This window comes from Heptranchias perlo, chromosome 2 (assembly GCF_035084215.1).
Source record: "Heptranchias perlo isolate sHepPer1 chromosome 2, sHepPer1.hap1, whole genome shotgun sequence".
Taxonomy (NCBI): Eukaryota; Metazoa; Chordata; class Chondrichthyes; order Hexanchiformes; family Hexanchidae; genus Heptranchias; species Heptranchias perlo.
The window spans coordinates 118,273,579-118,292,541 of record NC_090326.1 but is presented as its reverse complement, the minus strand read 5'-3'; the positions used below and the strand labels follow the sequence as shown (position 1 = coordinate 118,292,541).

Below are 18,963 nucleotides of genomic sequence, written 5' to 3'. Positions count from 1 at the left end.
TGATTTCCGCAAAGTACCAGTGCATCTTGGAACTGAGGTGGCCTTTTCAGGAAGCTAAGTCTTGAGATGGCCTTTCTACAGGCTGGATCTCGTGCGGCTGTGAGAACAGTCTAACCCTGTCTCCTTTTTTCCATGTGTACAGGAATCTGAGAGGCCTGCCGGGAGAGCGTGCATATGCTGCACAGTAGTGTCATGTGAGCACTGTCCTTTCATTGCACTGGACCTGGTTCTGGATGGGCACTGATCAGCGGGAAAGCAGACTGAATGGTACTAATCAGATAAGTGAAGCCCTGAGAGATTGTCTGTAATCTGCCAAAGCCAGAAGATACAGCACCAGGCACCAGAGCAGGAGTCTGAACATTCATAACAGAAGCTAAGACTGTTCATAGGGTCTCTGTAGTGGGGAGCACCACTCTAGGTCACCATGAAGCTGCCACACACACTCCAGCGTGGACTGCAGTGCTGTGAATCTATGCATCATGGTGCGGCAGATGCTGGTAGTGGACTTCTCCAGTTGACCTGATATTTCCTGCATGTTATCGGAGAAGGAGAAGGAACAATGATGAACCAGGCCCCTCTACTTAAATGAATTAAACTAATTAAACATATACAGTGCTGACAGGCCCTGTAGAGGCCCTGTTAGCACTGTATACCTTTAATGTTCTGCAAGCATCTTCATTTTAAAAAGCACGACCCATGAGATCTGAGGCTTTTCAGCTGAGGACTGACATCTCCTGACCCTCTGGTCAGCAACATCTGTTTCCTTATCTTCCACCCCAGCTCCACCTGCCCACTCATGCTTTGTGCATCACCCTGTACACTCCCCTCAGGCTCACTCTCTAATGCCCCTTAGGTGGATGTCTGTTTACTGTTACTCCTCGGGGAGGGTGAATGATGACTTGCCGTAAGAAGGGAGTCCTTGTTCATCATCATCCTCCTCTGCTTCTTGATATTGTGTCACATATAGAAGAGAAAGAGAATACAGGGTAGAATGGGTTGCTCAATAGCGGAGTTCACATGACTTTCAGTAGAAAGACTGGTATTAGGGCTTTAAGATTTAGTTTGCTGATGGGTTATGTGTGGTCCAATAACATGAGAAGGCAGAGGAGCTGGCATTTAACCTTCAACACCCCTGTCTCTGACTCCTGTTTGTCTCCCCAGGAGGTCCAATATTTACTGTGGGTAGGGGACAAGAGGCTGGAGGTTTGGGGGTCCACTTCCTGTGGCCAATATCTCTCACGTTATGGGCTGTCTTCGAAAAAAATGGCAATACCTTCTACTGCCCATGCAATGCAGTCACACCCAGATGTTAGCAAAATGGGGGTGATGACAGATTTTAATGGGGTCCACGCACGTACGGCTGTGACTGTGAGTGAAGTAAAGGTGAGGGGGAGCAAAGAGCCCTGTGATAACTTCTGAACATTAATGGTAAGCTCTTCAAGCAGTTAAACATAGTGAGGTGAGAGTGGCCAAGGCTCCCTTCTCACTGTATGCCTAGCCACTTAGTTTGGATCGCTTCCTCATCTCCCCCGAAACAGGTGTCCCTGCTCAGCCTTACTTGGGCCAGCAGCACTTCCATGGATGACTCTGAAAACTTGGGAGTTCTGTACCTTGCAGTAGATCTTTCAGTAATTACCCAATAATTTGTAATTCTTTACAAAAAAACTTTTCTTGGTAGTGCCTGGCATTTTAAGTTGCTGCAGGTGTGGAAATCCTGCAGCCGTGCACACCCAAGTAGTAAGTTCCCAGTTTGGAGTCAGGGAGACTGAAGTTTGTTCTATCTCTTGATCTCTAAGGAAATGTAGACAAAGTTGAATCATGTTTAGAAAGTACTTTTCTTTTTTTCTCCTTTTCCATTTCCCCCCTGCCCTCCTCTCATTGACTCCTTGCCTCGATACAAATCCACAATTGCAAATTGACCCACAAGTCTCCATTATGGATGTGCATGAACATAAGAACATAAGAAATAGGATCAGGAGTAGGCCATACGGCTCCTCGAGCCTGCTCCGCCATTTAGTAAGATCAAGGCTGATCTTTGACCTCAATTACATTTTCCCGCCTGATCCCCTTGACTGTGAATGATGGTAGACTACTTGACCACAGTGGGGGTCATCACAGGATGTCCACATGTTCACTTCCAGTAGGAGCCACTGAGTATTGATCAGGAGTGAGAATCCTGACTGGTTTTCCCCCCTTAGTTCAGGGGCAGGGAGAACAACTGTAGAAACCCGACATCTACCCACCCCACACCCCCAGTTAAAATCAGTTAACTCAGCACAGACTGGGTATCATACCTGGACTCAGGTACCTAGTGGATAAACTCGCTGAACCATGGGGGAGCCAGAAAGTATTTGATTTCTCATGGTTTTGAATTACAGCCGATGCTGACCTGTCAAGGAGTGACAGATTCTTTAAATTCAGATTTCACTGAGTTGTTATAAATGGAATCCATTGTTTTAAATTGACCTCTGTTCTCCCTTCATGACCTCTAATTTATTATACCTAGTTAAAAAGATTATTAATGAATCAGGATGATTGACAAAGGGCATGAACTTAAAGCTGATACAAAAGCATCACAGGAACTGAAAAGTCATTGCGGTACAATCCAGTAAACTACAAGAGAGATGTTATTTAACCTTAAGAAGAATTTAAAAGTCTTTTGTTCAGTATAGGAGAAATGAACACATTAAACAGTGCTGCATTGGTGCCATTAAAAGTTTGGAAAGCACAGTGAGAACTATAGCAAAGAGGCCTGATTTTTAACATTAGAATTTGTGTCTTTAAAGGAAAATTCCAGGAAAAAACCCTAATTATCCTTGAGTATTCAAAACTATAGACCCTGTATTTATATTTTTCTTTCACCTCCTGAAGGTTGCCGAGGTATTGTTCCATCAGTGGCAGGCACCCTCCAGTACGTCACCCAAGTAGCTATTACTCATGTGTGAATTTGACAGTGAGTGTCAGCCAGCTATTCAAATGTGGTGCCCATCGCAGCCAACATTGACGTACTGCTCTCCCAATCTCCATATACATGCACTTTCAGCAAGAGTCACTAAATAGTAATCAGGAATGGGAACCCTGTTTATTTTTCTCCCCATCCCAATCCAAGGGTCCTGATACAAATTGTGGGACCGCCCCTGCCCCCCACCCCCACCGACTACCACTCTGGCTCAGAATAGCTAACCCAGTACAAACCAGGGTTGAAAACTGGGATCTTCCTGAAGTGTATAGCTCAGCTGCTCACCGGGTGAATTCACTGAGCCATGCATATTGTTCTTCCCTGATGGCACAGTGAACCATTTGTTGTGATACTGAACCAAACCAAGCAGTAAAGTCACAGTTATTATTCCTGGTCTGTATCAAATTATTTGATATCAGTCGGAGCAACTGGGGCCTCTTTAGCTTCAGTGTTCCTGGTCTAGCAAGAGAAAAATTCAGCCATAACTCCTGCATCTGATCACTATAAAGTAAAATAAAAACAGAAAATGCTGGAAATACTCAGCAAGTCAGGCAGCATCTGTGGAAATATTTTTTCTGTTTTTATTTCAGATTTCCAGCATCTGCAGTAATTTGCTTTTCATTATAAAGTAAACCCTGCTTATGTGTGCATGTAATGCCTTTCACAAAACAGAACATCCCTAGGCATTTTACAAGGGATCAGAGAAAGGCAAGCAGCAAATGGGAGAAGGTTAGGAAAGTTTTGAGGAGGCTTTTCAAGGTGGGGAAAGTGGTAGCAAGGTGAAGGGGCTTGGCCAAAGAATTCCAGAGTTTAAAGGCACTGCCTTTGGTGCTGTGGAGGGGTTGGGGGAAGGAGGGAAAGGAACATGCACAAATGTTCAGTGTTAGAGCGGAGGGTGTGTGGTGTGCTGTAATCTGGCCTAAATTCCTTCTGTAGCTACACCAGTCCCAGTTAATACTGCGAATGATCAATGTGCTGAAACCCCACTGCCCCATGACTACCACTAGAGAGAATGCATGGGTGAACATTTGGTGAGGACAGAATCAGGTTCAACTGTGATGCCCCCACAGTTGAATAGCCCATCAATATGTTTACATGTGAAGGATAGCCTGTTTGGCAAGGTACTGGAGGGCTACTGGTGCCTGTAGAACTGCACTCCAGCATCTATCAGTGCCTTCACAAGAGCAGGAGAAAAACACTGAGGGAAGGAATTGTACCTCAGTAAGAATCAGGGCATTTGGGACAGGAGGTGAAAAATTGGACTGGGGGGAAGTAAATGCAAAGAAAGAAATGATTTTAACTAAATTTCTGAGGTAGGCCATTTCCTCAGACAATGTATTTGTATGATCAGATGGTAAATCATTTTAATCTTGCCAAAATTATCCAGTCACTTAACCGCAGCATGAAATGCACCTTTCAAAATAGCACCGTTGGTATAAAGGACAAATATTTTGTGGCACATGAGAATGGTATGGTTTTGAACACTGATACCCTTTCAGTTCACAATGAGGTAAGTATCTCTATGTAATTCTTCTTATGATAAGTGATTGCTTTTTGAATGATCTTCCAACCTCTTCCATCAACACCACAGGAAAATTGTGTTAAACCTGTGAACTTCTTGTATACTGCGTGTGGTTGAATCGAGGACATCATCAGCTATCCTCAACTGAACAGAAATTAGTTGCTAAGTATCCTTCAATCAGATTTTAGTATTCAAATAAGGTGCGGTTCGACTTTGACTATGATAAGTCAAACAATGGAATTTATGGTGATTATTTTGACTAAAAGTGACCCGTCCTAAACAATTTATTTCCCCCCAGAAAACCAACAGGTTCAGGCCTCTAATCTGAAGAAACGTTTGAGGGGTTGCTTTAGGTCCTGGAAGCTTTAGGTTGTCACAAACTATTCATTTATTCTGTTTGATATAAAATATGCCACTGAACTAAATCATGAGATAAGTACACATTTACTAAATGTGCAAGTGATTGTTCAAGTGAGGGTGAGTTGTTGCTATTTTATTTAACCAATGCCGTAGGAGAATGGGGAGGTAAATGCGATCTCTTTGGAATTGAGATGATTCAAAGTGATACTCCTGTGATGAGAAATTGGAACCAAATTGATCCTCTGTGGCAGACTTGGTAATCTGATACCTGAGCTAGGCAGGTCTGCAGCGCTCCAGAACACTGTTAATGATTAACTTGCCAGCTAGGCTTATTGATGGCACTTGGAAGGGTAGTCGTGTCATTAGAATTGTCATTGCATCATATGACCATTCAATCTAGTACTGTAATGGTTAGGGTGGTCCTAGTTGGACCAGCAGCCGGAAGCAGTTTACTGGTAAACAGCATGGTTTTAACTAGTTAATCTCTAGTAGTACTGTACTACACACATTTAGGGCTGTCTAAGCCTTGGCTTTTATCAGTCTAAGTCCTGTGGGTTACATCCCTACAAGAAGAGAATGTGTAGTACTTATCAGACAAAAAGGTTATACAGATTTCTCAGTATTTTGGGTTGAAAATTCTTAAGCATAGTGATGGGTTTCCACATGAGTCCAACACTCAACTGTCCAATAAAACCTTCAAAGAATGACATAAACTGCAAAGTTCAATTTCATAAAATTCAAATGATAGTTGTAGTCATCTTGCAGATGACTCGCAGAATGGGCGTGTAATTGGCAAATGAATTTCAATATCGATAAGTGTGAGGTATTACATTTTGGTAGGAAGAATAAGGAGGCCACATACTGCTGGAAAATAAGAGTCTACATGGGGTGGAGGAGCAGAGGGATCTGGAGGTACAGATACACAAATCACTAAAAGTAGCAACGCAGGTTAATAAGGCCATTAAAAAAGAAAATCCAGCACTGGGGTTCATTTCTAGAGGGACAGAATTGAAAAGCAGGGAGGTTATGTTAAACATGTATAGAACCTTGGTTAGACCACATTTGGAATACTGCGCGCAGTTCTGGTCTCCATATTATAAAAAGGATTTAGAGGCACTGGAGAAGGTGCAAAAAAGATTTCCTAGGATGATACCAGAAGTGAGGGGTTATACCTATCAGGAAAGATTGAATAGGCAAGGGCTCTATTCTCCAGAAAAGAGAAGGCTGAGGGGTGACCTGATTCTTTAAGATTATGAAAGAGTTTGATAGGGTAGGCGTAGAGATGTTTCCACTTGTGGGGGAGACCAGAACTGGGGGTCATAAATATAAGATAGTCACTAATAAATCCAATAGGGAATTCAGGAGAAACTTCTTTACCCAGAGAGTGGTTGGAATGTGGAACTCGCTACTATAAGGAGTAATTGAGGTGACTGCCATTACAGTCAGAAATGGGGGAAATTATAATGGGGAACAAAGAAATGGCAGAACAATTAAACACATACTTTGGTTCTGTCTTCACAAAGGAGGACACAGATAACCTCTCGGAAATGTTAGGGAACCAAGGGTCTAGTGAGAGGGAGGAACTGAAGGAAATCAGTATTAGTAAAAAAAAATAGTGCTAGGGAAATTAACAGGGCTAAAGGCTGACAAATCCCCAGGGCCTGATAATCTACATCCCAGAGTACTAAAGGAAGTGGCCCTGGAAATAGTGGATGCATTGATGATCATCTTCCAAAATTCTATAGACTCTGGAACAGTTCATAAGAACATAAGAACATAAGAAATAGGAGCAGGAGTAGGCCAATCGGCCCCTCGAGCCATTCAATAAGATCATGGCTGATCTGATCCTAACCTCAAATCTAAATTCATGTCCAATTTCCTGCCCGCTCCCCGTAACCCCTAATTCCCTTTACTTCTAGGAAACTGTCTATTTCTGTTTTAAATTTATTTAATGATGTAGCTTCCACAGCTTCCTGGGGCAGCAAATTCCACAGACCTACTACCCTCTGAGTGAAGAAATTTCTCCTCATCTCAGTTTTGAAAGAGCAGCCCCTTATTCTAAGATTATGCCCCCTAGTTCTAGTTTCACCTATCCTTGGGAACATCCTTACCGCATCCACCCGATCAAGCCCCTTCACAATCTATATGTTTCAATAAGATCGCCTCTCATTCTTCTGAACTCCAATGAGTAGAGTCCCAATCTACTCAACCTCTCCTCATATGTCCACCCCCTCATCCCCGGGATTAACCGAGTGAACCTTCTTTGTACTGCCTCGAGAGCAAGAATGTCTTTTCTTAAGTATGGACACCAAAACTGTATGCAGTATTCCAGGTGCGGTCTCACCAATACTTCGTACAGATTGGAGGGTGGCAAATGTAACCCCACTATTTAAAAAAGGAGGGAGAGAAAAAACAGGGAATTACAGACCAGTTAGCCTAACATCAGTAGTGGGGAAAATGCTAGATTCTATTATAAAGGATGTGATAACAGAACACTTGAAAGGCATTAATGGGATTGGACAAAGTCAGCATGGGTTTATGAAAGAGAAATCATGCTTAACAAATCTACTGGTGTTATTTGAGGATGTAACTAGTGGAATAGATAGGGGAGAACCAGTGGATGTGGTGTATTTGGATTTTCAGAAGGCTTTTGATAAGGTCCCACACAAAAGGTTAGTGTGCAAAATTAAAGCACATGGGATTGGGGGGAATAAACTGGCATGGATTGAGAATTGGTTGACAAACAGTGGCAGGCAGTGATTAGTGGAGTGTCGCAGGGATCAGTGCTTGGGCCCCAGCTATTCACAATATATATCAATGATTTGGATGAGGGAACGGAATGTAACATTTCCAAGTTTGCAGACGACACAAAGCTGGGGTGGAATGTGAGCTGTGAGGAGGATGCAAAGAGGTTCCAATGTGATTTAGACAAGTTGGGTGAGTGGGCAAGAACATGGCAGATGCAGTATAACGTGGATAAATGTGAGGTTATCCACTTTGGTTGTAAAAACAGAAGGACAGATTATTATCTGAATGGTGATAGATTGGGAAAAGGGAAGGTGCAATGAGACCTGGGTGTCCTTGTACACCAGTTGCTGAAAGCGAGCATTCAGGTGCAGCAAGCAGTTAGGAAGGCGAATGGTATGTTGGCGTTCATTGCAAGAGGATTTGAGTACAGGAACAGGGATGTCTTACTGCAGTTGTACAGGGCCTTGGTGAGACCACATCTGGAGTATTTTGTGCAGTTTTGGTTTCCTTATCTGAGGAAGGATGTCCTTGCCATGGAGGGAGTGCAATGAACGTTTACCAGACTGATTCCTGGGATGGCAGGACTGATGTATGAGGAGCGATTGGGTCGACTAGGCCTATATTCACTAGAGTTTAGAAGAGTGAGAGGTGATCTCATCAAAACATATAAAATTCTAACAGGACTAGACAGACTAGATGCAGGGATGATGTTCCCGATGGCTGGGGAATCCAGAACCAGGGGTCACAGTCTCAGGATACGGGGTATGCCATTTAGAACCGAGATGAGGAGAAATTTCTTCACTCAGAGGGTGGTGAACCTGTGGAATTCTCGACCACAGAAGGCAGTGGAAGCCAAGTCATTAGATGTATTCAAGAAGGAGATAGATATATTTCTTAATGCTAAAGGGATCAAGGGATATGGGGGAAAAGCAGGAACAGACGATCAGCCATGATCATTTTGAATGACGGAGCAGGCCCGAAGGGCCGAATGGCCTACTCTTGCTCCTATTTTCTATGTTTCTATGACTGGCATAAATACATTTAAGGGCAAGCTAGATAAACATATGAGCGAGAAAGGAATAGAAGGATATGCTGATACGGTTAGATGAAGTAGGGATGGAGGAGGCTCGTGTGGAGCATAAACACTGGCATGGACCTGTTGGGCCGAATGGCCTGTTTCTGTGCTGTGCATTCTATGTAATTCTATGTAATTTTGTTTGTAGTATCTAAATGTGGATTTTCTCTTAGAGGACAAAGACATAAATTTCAGGCCATGTTATAATGGATTATGTAAATTACATGCAAAATCCAAAACACGTCGCAGATAGAATCACAACTGCTGGATTTTGGATTTATGGAAACAAAACAGTATTGTGTACTAAAAGTCTGATCAGAGTTTCAGTGGACTGTCTCTTTAAGAACTAATGAGGGATGTTTCCATTTTGTAGCCTTAAAGGGATGTGTGCTGACATTTATTGGGCAGAGAGGGAGCTTTGCTAAGGTTACCTGCCTTAGTCATAGCCACCTGAGGGAGTGCAGCCTGTTGGCTCCCAGCGCTACTGCATTGTTCCCCCTCCAGCACTCAGCACCTCTTCAATACATGGTCATATCGGAGCCCTGACTTCACCGCCCTGGATCCTGCTCCTTCCCAGTCACACACCGGCAAAAGTTTCCAAAAGTTAACGTTTTTTGCTTTCAGATCAAAAATGGAAGATCGCCCTCGGACCATCAGCACAACGAGTAGCACTTACACCGTGTCCTTCAGCTCAGCGGCGAGGGGCTACGACAGGGCTTTCCTCAAGACCCTCCCGGGACTCCTTATGATCGCAGAGATTGTAAGTAATTTAAGGGCACTGGTTTGGAAAGAGTTTAGCGACATACTTTGTGTTCCCGTTGTAAGAAATTGCTTTGTAACGAGATGGTGGGTAAAACTTTAAAAGAGTCAAATCCTCTGGTTTCCTTTTGAGGCTGATCTTAAATGAAGAGCTTTATTAAATGCGGGTAAGTTTATTAACAATAAATAAAAACAGAAATGCTGGAAAAGCAAGTGAGGCAGCATGAGTGGAGAAAGAAACAGAGTTAACGTCAGGTCGAAGATCTTTTGTCAGAACAGATCAAATAAATTAATAGTCGTCGATATGCCATGCATATGGGAAGTCGAGACTAAATATCATCTTGAGATGAACTGGGATGGGCATAATTGGATCAGAGCCCCGCAGATATAATTCAGTCCCCGTTTTAAAGTTAGACATTCTGTCCTTATTTTTATATATTTCTATTATAAATTCCTGTGTCTACCTTTTATAATGGAAATTGCCTATGTAAACTTGTTGCTATAATTACAGCCTCCTGCCAATGATGGCACAGCACCTGCACATAGAAATGCATAGATGTTACATCACAGAAACCTGCCATTGGACCCAACCAGTCCATGTTGGTGTTTATCCTTTATGTGAGCGAGCACATAGTCCTAATCACATTTACCTGCCCTGTTCCCATATCCCTTTATCGCCCAATCCTCCATTCACCTATCCAATCTAATCTCGAATGTATCATAGTATGTTACAGCACAGAAGGAGGCCATTCGGCCCATCGTGCTGGCTCTTTGAAAAAGCTATCCAATTAGTCCCACTCCCCTGCTCTTTCCCTATAGCCCTGTAAATTTATTTCCTTCAAGTATTTATCTAACTCCCTTCTGAAACTTAATATTGAATCTGCTTCCACCATCCTTTCAGGCAGTGCATTCCAGATCATAACAACTCTGAGTTAAAAAAAAATGTTTCCTTATGTAAATCGATGTCCTCTATTTACCGACCCTTCTGCCACTGGAAACAGTTTCTCCTTATTTCCTCTATCAAAACCGTTCATGATTTTGAACACCTCTATCAAATCTTCTCTTAACCTTCACTGCTGTAAGGAGAACAACCCCAGCCTCTCCAGTGTCTCCACATAACTGAAGTTTCTCATCCCTGGTACCATTCTAGTAAATCTCTTCTGCACCCTTTCTGAGGCTTTGACATCCTTCCTAAAGTGGTGCCCAGAATTGAACACAATACTCCAGCTGAGGCCTAACCACCACAACTTCCTTGCTTTTGTACTCTATGCCTTTATTTTCAAATAAAACTGTTGGACTATAACCTGGTGTTGTAAGATTCCTTACATTTATTAATAAAGCCCAAGATCCCATATGCTTTTTTAACAGCCTTCTCAACTTGTCCTGCCACCTCCAAAGATTTGTGTACATACACCCTCAGATGTCTCTGACATAATTTCTGCCATGACCACACTGGTGGGAGGGGGTAATTACAATATGAAAAGTTTCCATAGCCAGTCTTTACTATAAAGTCAATATGAATTTTACTTCAGTAAAGCTTTTGAAATTTTTCATCAAATAATTTTGAATAATTTTTGACCAAAAATCGCTAGATGCTAAAAAAATATTCCTCATCACAGCTGACTGAATCATATTGATACATCTTGGGAATTTAGGTATACTGCACATGCTCAGACCTCACAAACCAAATTCAACTCACAATGCCTGGGCCCTGGGCAAAAATATTAACTCCAAGCCCAGGCTTTTGGGAGAGGTGTTTAGGATGAAGTGGGCTAATGATGGTGCTTTTGAAGGGAATAATGACAATGCCAGAAGATGGTGTTGTGTTGATTAATGTTGGCAAGCAAGGAACTGAGGACAGTAAGTTGGCAGGAACTAAAAGGGGAAGGGGTTAAATAAGGAGATGGTGAGCTTCATGGACAAAATCAGTTTGGTGAAGGCATGGAGGGGGAGGAGAGCAATGAAAAAGGGAGGGTAGCAGACCTCGTGTTTCTGTTATAACCATGGAGGTTTAAGCACTAGTAGCTCTAGTGCTAATGCTTCAGTAATCACAATCTTGTATAAGACTGGCAATTGGTTATATCTCTATATGATATTACGCATTAGCAGTCAGTTTTGTTGTAAGGCCAAATTTACAGCAAGATATTGGGTTGCTGTGATTGAGGTATTACAATATTTTGTTCATTCACTCTAGTCTCCAAGACCCTTGGTATAATTTGCATTTGCAACAATTATCAGGTTCTGATTTTGATCCTCCATTGTAAACAAGCATAATTGTTGTATCCTATATTCAGCTCTTTTTGCTGTTGAATCAGAAGAAACATGCACTCATCATTAGATGAGGGGAAGGATGGATCCTCTGTTGAAAAAAATAAGGTTTTTAATTTGCAATAAAACCAGAAAATGCTGGAGAAGCTCAGCAAGTGAGGCAGCATCTGTGGAGAAAGAAACAGAGTTAACGTTTCAGGTCAAAGACCTTCCGTCAGAACTGGAAGATGTTAAAAGAGTTAAAGTCTTTGAGCAAGTACAGAGCCAGGGAAAGTGGGGAGGAAAGAACAAAAGGGAAGATCTATGATAGGGTGGAGGGCAGGAGTGATTAAATGACAAAAGGGATGATGGTTGATGGTGCAAGGCAAGGAAGGTGGTAATGGGACAGGTTAAGGTAGGTTAGAGTGAGTGAGGGGAGTAGAGAAATTGAGATGGCCAATGTCACGCCGGCAGTTCGCAATGAAATTTCGAGCTCAACTCGATGCTGAGCTCTTTTTCCATCGCCCACTTCTTTGGCCAGGAGTCTTCCCCCCCCCCCCCCCCCCGTACAGTGGACCCTTTCTCCTGTCTTCAGAATTCTTGTTCCACCTGGACCCCTCCCTCTGGCCTCTTACCCTCTCTTGACCTTTTCATTGCGAACTGCTGGCGTGACACGGCCGTCTCAATTTCTCCACTCCCCTCACTCACTCTAACCTACCTCCCGCTGAACTCGCAGCACTCCGTTCTCTCAGGTCCAACTCCAACATTGTCATTAAACCTGCTGACAAGGGCGGTGGTGTTGTGTGGCGAACAGACCTCTACCTTGCCAACTCTCCGACACCTCCTCCTACCTCCCCCTGGACCATGACCCACCGCCGAGCATCAAGCCATAGTTTCCCAGACCGTCACTGACTTCATCTGCTCTGGAGATCTCCCCCCCACCCCCACCATGGCCTCCAACCTCATAATGCCCCAACCCCGCACAGCCTGCTTCTACCTCCTTCCCAAGATCCACAAATAGGACAACCCTGCGAGACCCATCATTTCAGCCTGTTCTTGCCCCACAAAATTTATCTCCTCCTATCTTGACTCTTTTTTTCTTCCCTTGTACAGTCTCTTCCAATCTACATCCGCGACTCTTCTGACGCCCTCCGCCACTTTAAATTTCCAGTTCCCCGGCCCTAACCGCCTCCTTTTCACCAAGGACGTCCAGTCCCTCTGCACCTCCATCCCCCACCAGGACGGCCTGCGGGCCCTCCGCTTCTTCCTTGAACGGCGGCCCAACCAGTCCCCATCCTCCACCACCCTCCTCCGCCTGGCCGAATTTGTTCTTACGTTGAACAACTTCTCCTTTGACTCCACTCACTTCTTCCAAATAAAAGGTGTCGCTATGGGTCCCTGCTATGCCTGCCTTTTTGTGGGATACGCGGAACATTCCTTGTTTCAGTCCTACTCAGGTCCCCTCCCTCACCTCTTTTTCCGGTACATTGATGACTGTATCAGTGCTGTTTTCTGCTCTCGCCCCAAACTGGAAAATTTCATCAACTTTGCTTCCAATTTCCACCCTTCCTTCACCTTTACATGGCCCATCTCCCACTCTTCCCTTTCCTTCCTTGACTTCTCTACCTCCATTTCTGGGGATAGGCTGTCAACCAGTAACTATTATAAGCCCACCGACTCCCACAGCTACCTTGATTACACTTCCTCCCACCCTGCTTCCTGTAAGAACTCTACTCCCTTCTCCCAGTGTCTCCGTCGCATCTGTTCTGACGATACCACCTTCCGCACCAGTGCTTCCGATATGTCTTCCTTTTTCCTCAACTGAGGATTCCCCTCCACTGTACTTGACAGGGCCCTCGACCGTGTCCGTCCTATTTCCCACACTTCTGCCCTCACCCCTTCCCTTCCCTCCCAGAACCATGATGGGGTCCCCCTTGTCCTCACCTTCCACCCCATCAGCCTCCACATTCAATATATCATCCTCTGCCATTTCCGCCACCTCCAGCGCGATCCCACCACCAAACGCATCTTCCCCTCCTCTCCCCTTTCAGCATTCTGAAGATACCGTTCCCTCCGTGACACCCTAGCCCAGTCTTTCATCACCCCTAACACCCACTCTCCTCCCCACGGCACCTTTCTGTGCGAGTGCAGGAGATACAACACCTGCCCCTTCACCTCCTCCTTTCCCACCATCCAGGACCCCAAACACTTCTTCCAGGTGAAACAGTGATTTACTTGAACTTCTTTCAATTTAGTATACTGTATTCACAGCAGTCCCCTCCACATTGGGGAGACCAAACGCAGACTGGGTGATCGCTTTGCTGAACACCTCCGCACTGTCTGCAAGTGTGACCCTGACCTGCCGGTCGCTTGCTATTTTAATTCCTCGTCCCACTCCCACTCTGACCTCTCTGTCCTCAGCCTCTTACACTGTTCCAATGAAGCTCAACGGAAGCTCGAGGAACAGCACCTCATCTTTCATTTAGGCACTTTACAACCTTCCGGACTCAACACTGATTTCAATAACTCCAGATCATAACCACTGCTCCCATTTTTTCGATCAGCTTGTGGACCGAGAGGAAGTGTTCAGCCAAGTGATCACCCAGTCTGCGTTTGGTCTTCCCAATGTAGAGGGGACTGCATTGTGTGCAGCAGATAAAGTATACTAAACTGAAAGAGGTACAAGTAAATCACTGTTTCACCTGGAAGGAATGTTCGGGGCCCTGGACGGTGGGAAGGGAGGAGGTGAAAGGGGCAGGTGTTGCATCTTCTGCTGGTAATGGTTCTGCTGCTGCCATTTACGGCTACTACTGACCAATCTTTTGTTTCTTAACCTGTCTCATTAACACCTTCCTTGCCTTGCACCATCATCCCTTTTGTCATTTAATCACTCTTGCCCTCTACCTTATCATACACCTTCCCTTTTGTTCTTTCCTCCCCCCCCCCCCCTTCCCCTAACTCTGTACTTGCTCAAAAGCTTTAACTCCTTTAACATCTTCCAGTTCTGACGAAAGGTCATCGACCTGAAACGTTAACTCTGTTTCTTTCGCCACAGATACTGCCTGACTTGCTGAGCTTTTCCAGCATTTTCTGTTTTTATTTCAGATTTCCAGCATCTTACTAGAAATAGATGTATGTAGATTTTGGATGACAGGATTTGGATTTCTTGTGATGCCTCCTGTAGTGGAATAGCCCACCAGCACTCATTTCCAGCTTTTGGTTTTTAAAAAAATTTGCAACCTGGCCTGTTTAAATTGTTATGCAGTGTCTGAAAATCCCAATTTCTGCTAGTTCTACAAATTGATGGCCTTTTGATAGTTGGAATGATATGAGTAGCTCACACTGGATTCATTCATTACATTTTTTTGGATAGGAAATTTCCATAAACTTGAAGCACCGTAAACAACACTACAAATAAAGCTCCCCCAGTCGTTCAGAGAGTGAATCCACTGTATAGTGTGAGACTGAGCCATGCAGATCTGGGTCTCTGGTTTCATCCCTTGGATATACTAAATTAGCTGATTGCAGTTGGGACAGCATCACACTGTTAATATTGGCCTCAGCACCCCTGGGTCAACATGGAGAAAAGCTTGAACAAGGTTCCTGCACCTGATCATTATCTATATCTTACTAGAAATAGATGTATGCAGATTTTGGATGATGACAGGATTTGGATTTCTTGTGATGCCTCCTGTAGTAGAATAACCCACCAGCACTCATTTATCAGCTTTACAACTAAAGAATGGCCATAGGCGAGGTACTAGGGGTTTGCTGATATCAATGGAGCAGAATCCACTTGAGTTACTGGAATAAAGAGAAAATTTAGAGAAGGAAAAATAAAAGTAAAAGCAGCCCAAGTATGCTAAAAATGATGAGTGTTTCTGAAACTTACAGCGCAGCTGGAGTATGTACAAAAGTTAGAGGGAAGTAACACAGATTCTGAAAATAGGGCCCATAGCTTTTGAGTGCTTCCTTTTCCTCTCCTGCAATCGCACCAGGTCATTTACTTTTCCAAGTAAAATAATATTTACATAGAATTACATAGTATATGTACAGCACGGAAATAGCCAATTGGCCCAACAGGTCCATGCCGGTGTTTATGCTGCACACGAGCCTCCTCCATCCCTACATCATCTATACCTTTCTCCCTCATGTGTTTATCTAGCTTCCCCTTAAATGCATCTATGCTAGTCATCTCAACTACTCCTTATGGTAACGAGTTCCATATTCCAACCACTGTCTGGGTAAAGAAGTTTCTCCTGCATTCCCTATTGGATTTATTAGTGACTATATTATATTTATGACTCCTAGTTCTGGTCTCCCCGCAAGTGGAAATACTTTCTCTACATCTACCCCATCAAACCCTTAAAATAATCTTAAAAACCTCCATTAAGTCACCCCTCAGTCTTTTTTCTAGAAAAAAGCGCCCCAGCCTATTCAATCTTTCCTGATAGGTATAACCTCTCACTTCTGTTATCATCCTAGTAAATCTTTTTTGCACCTTCTCCAGTGCTTCTATATCCTTTTTTAATATGGAGACCAGAACTGTTCACAGTACTCCAAGTGTGGTCTAACCAAGGTTCTATACAAGTTTAACATAACTTCTCTGCTTTTCAATTCTATCCCTCTAGAAATGAACCCCGGTGCTTGGTTTTCTTTTCTTATGTCCTTATCAACCTGCGTCGCTACTTTTAGTGATTTGTGTATCTGTACCCCCAGATCCCTCTGCTCCTCTAGCCCAATTAGACTCTTATTATCCAAGCAGTATGTGGTCTCCTTATTCTTCCTATCCAATGTACCACCTCACACTTATCTATATTGAAATTTATTTGCCAATTACACGCCCATTCTGCAAGTTTATTAATGTTTTCCTGTATTTTGTCGCAATCCTCCTCAGTATTAAGTGCACCTCCCAATTTGGTGTCATCCACAAATTTTGAAATTGTACTTCTGATTCCCAAGTCCAAATTGTTTATATAAATGGTGAACAACAGTGGTCCCAGCACCGATCCTTGTGGAACATCACTTCCCACTTTTTGCCAGTCTGAGTAAGTATCTTTATCTCCTATTCTCTGTGTTCTGTTTTGTAGCTAGCTTGCTATCCATTCTGCTACTTGTCCCCCGACTCCACATGCTCTGACCTTAGTCATGAGTCTACTATGCGGTACCTTATCAAAGGACTTTTGAAAGTCCAAATATATTACATCTACTGCATTACCCTTGTCTATCCTTTCTATTACTACTTCAAAGAATTCAATAAGGTTGGTCAAGCATGACCTTCACTTTTGAAATCCGTGCTGACTATTCTTTATTATATTTTTGGTTTCTATACGTTTTTATGTTGTGTCTTTGAGTAAGGATTCCATTATCTTTCTTACCATCAACGTTAAGCTAATTGGTTTATAATTCCCTGGACTGGTTCTATTTCCCTTTTCAAATATGGGAATCATATTAGCTGTCTGCCAGTCCTCTGGGACTATTCCCTTTTCTAATTAATTTTTATATATCTGTAATAGTGCCTCTGCTATCTTTTCCCTAACTTCTTTTAATATGTGCGGATGCAATCCACCCAGACCAGGGGTCTTATCCTCTCTAAATTTGATTAGTTTATCAATTATCTCCCCCCTTTCTATCTTAAATTTCTTTATATCTTTTTTGATCTCTTCTTCTAATGTCATACCCACCATGTTAGTCTCCCTGGTAAATACTGAGGCAAAGTAATTATTTAATATTTCTGCCATGTCGCTGTCATTACCTGTGAGTTTATTGTGTGTATCCTTTAGTGGCCCTATCCCTATCCTGATTTTTCTTTTGTTATTTATGTGTCTGTAGAATACTTTACTATTTCTTTTTATATTCCTTGATAATTTAATTTTGTAGTTTCTCTTTGCCTTCCTAATTGTTTTTTTTAACTTCCCTCTTTGTTGAAAATTAACCCTTTAAAGCACTAATCACTGTTGTTCTAAGGATCTGGTATATTTTTGGCTGTGCAATAATCGTAGGAGAAGTGCACACAAAGTATGAAGTGGGTTTCCTCGCTTAATACTCACTTCAACTCTTTTTGTTGTGATTAACGAATATCAGAAAATGTATCTCCGGGGAGTTTGTTTATTCAGCAAGGTAAGGGTTAATTTTTATGTTTATAATGAATCATTAAAGTGTGAGTCACTCATGGAGCACAGGGCTAGAACTGTGGGACATTAGTGAAATGTAAGCAACAGCAGTGTAGCATGGACGAGCTGGAGGTGTCTTGGGTGGGAGGTTGTTTTTTTTAAAAAAGAAGCTGGAGTGCTCTCCAACCCAGTGGTGGAGTGATTAGAGGTACTGTAAATAATTACCTGAGCAATATCTATGAGGTTTAATATCAGTGATGTGTAAATGCCTAAGAAGATTTAATATCCTTATATAATGTGTAGAGCACAGGATATTAGTTTCTAACTTTGACATGTTTTTCGCAGCAAAGCATTTATGCAGTTCTGAGAACCATGATTTGCTTCTATTTTTTTCTTTTTACTTTTATGGTTTTTCTTTTCCTTTGCAACTGGATGAGGTATATGCAAAGAAATATAAATTAATGCGACATCTTACATTGTTGATGGTACTGACCCAAAACAGAGTCCAGGTGCTCAGTTCAGGTTCTACCAGAATTACTCGACTCCAGCCCTCGCCACAGCCTTGATCCAGGAATGGACAAGAGCTGAATGCCAGAGGAGAGGGGAGAGTAACTGCCCTTAAAATCAAGGCAGCATTTGACCGAGTAGGACACCAAAGAGTCCCAGCAAAACTGAAATCAGTGGAGGTCAAAAGGAAAACCCTACAGTGGCTGGGATCATACTTGACACAAAAGAAGATGGCCTCCAACAACCACATCCAATCATCACAGCCCCAAGGCATCATTGCACGAGCTCCTCAATGCAGTGTCCTTGGCCCAACCATCAGTGATGGCGGGTGACAGGTGAGGCACATGCTATACGCGCCTAACCAAGCCAGCTTGTTACCATAGCAATGCGCCATTGGCGCATGCGCAATGCATTTCATTTTCTTGCCGATGGTGATTTTTCTTTCATTACAAGAAGAATGCAAAGGCAAAGAAAAGAGGAAGAAGGGAACCCATAAAAGATGGGAGGAGAGGAAGCTAATAATTATTTTGGTAAAGCCAGCTCCTTTCTATTGAAGTCCCTCCCACCAAACTCCCAGGTCAGGCCTCTCTCTCTCCTCTCCCATCCCGTTGGATATGACTGCAGGCTAGCCCACTGCTCACCTGACAGCCCATCTTGTGGTGGAATGCCACCA

General features: G+C 43.2%; 1 protein-coding gene across 1 annotated transcript in view; it reads left to right on the top strand.

The window, feature by feature from the left end:
- Positions 1 to 9,168: 9,168 nt before the first annotated feature.
- Positions 9,169 to 18,963, top strand: part of cmtm8b (CKLF-like MARVEL transmembrane domain containing 8b) — a 53,359-nt gene continuing 43,564 nt past the window's right edge. Inside the window, exon 1 of the mRNA XM_067998841.1 lies at positions 9,169 to 9,424. Coding sequence (XP_067854942.1) covers positions 9,296 to 9,424 — 129 coding nt within the window. The 5' untranslated portion in view covers positions 9,169 to 9,295. The remainder of the gene's footprint in view (positions 9,425 to 18,963) is intronic.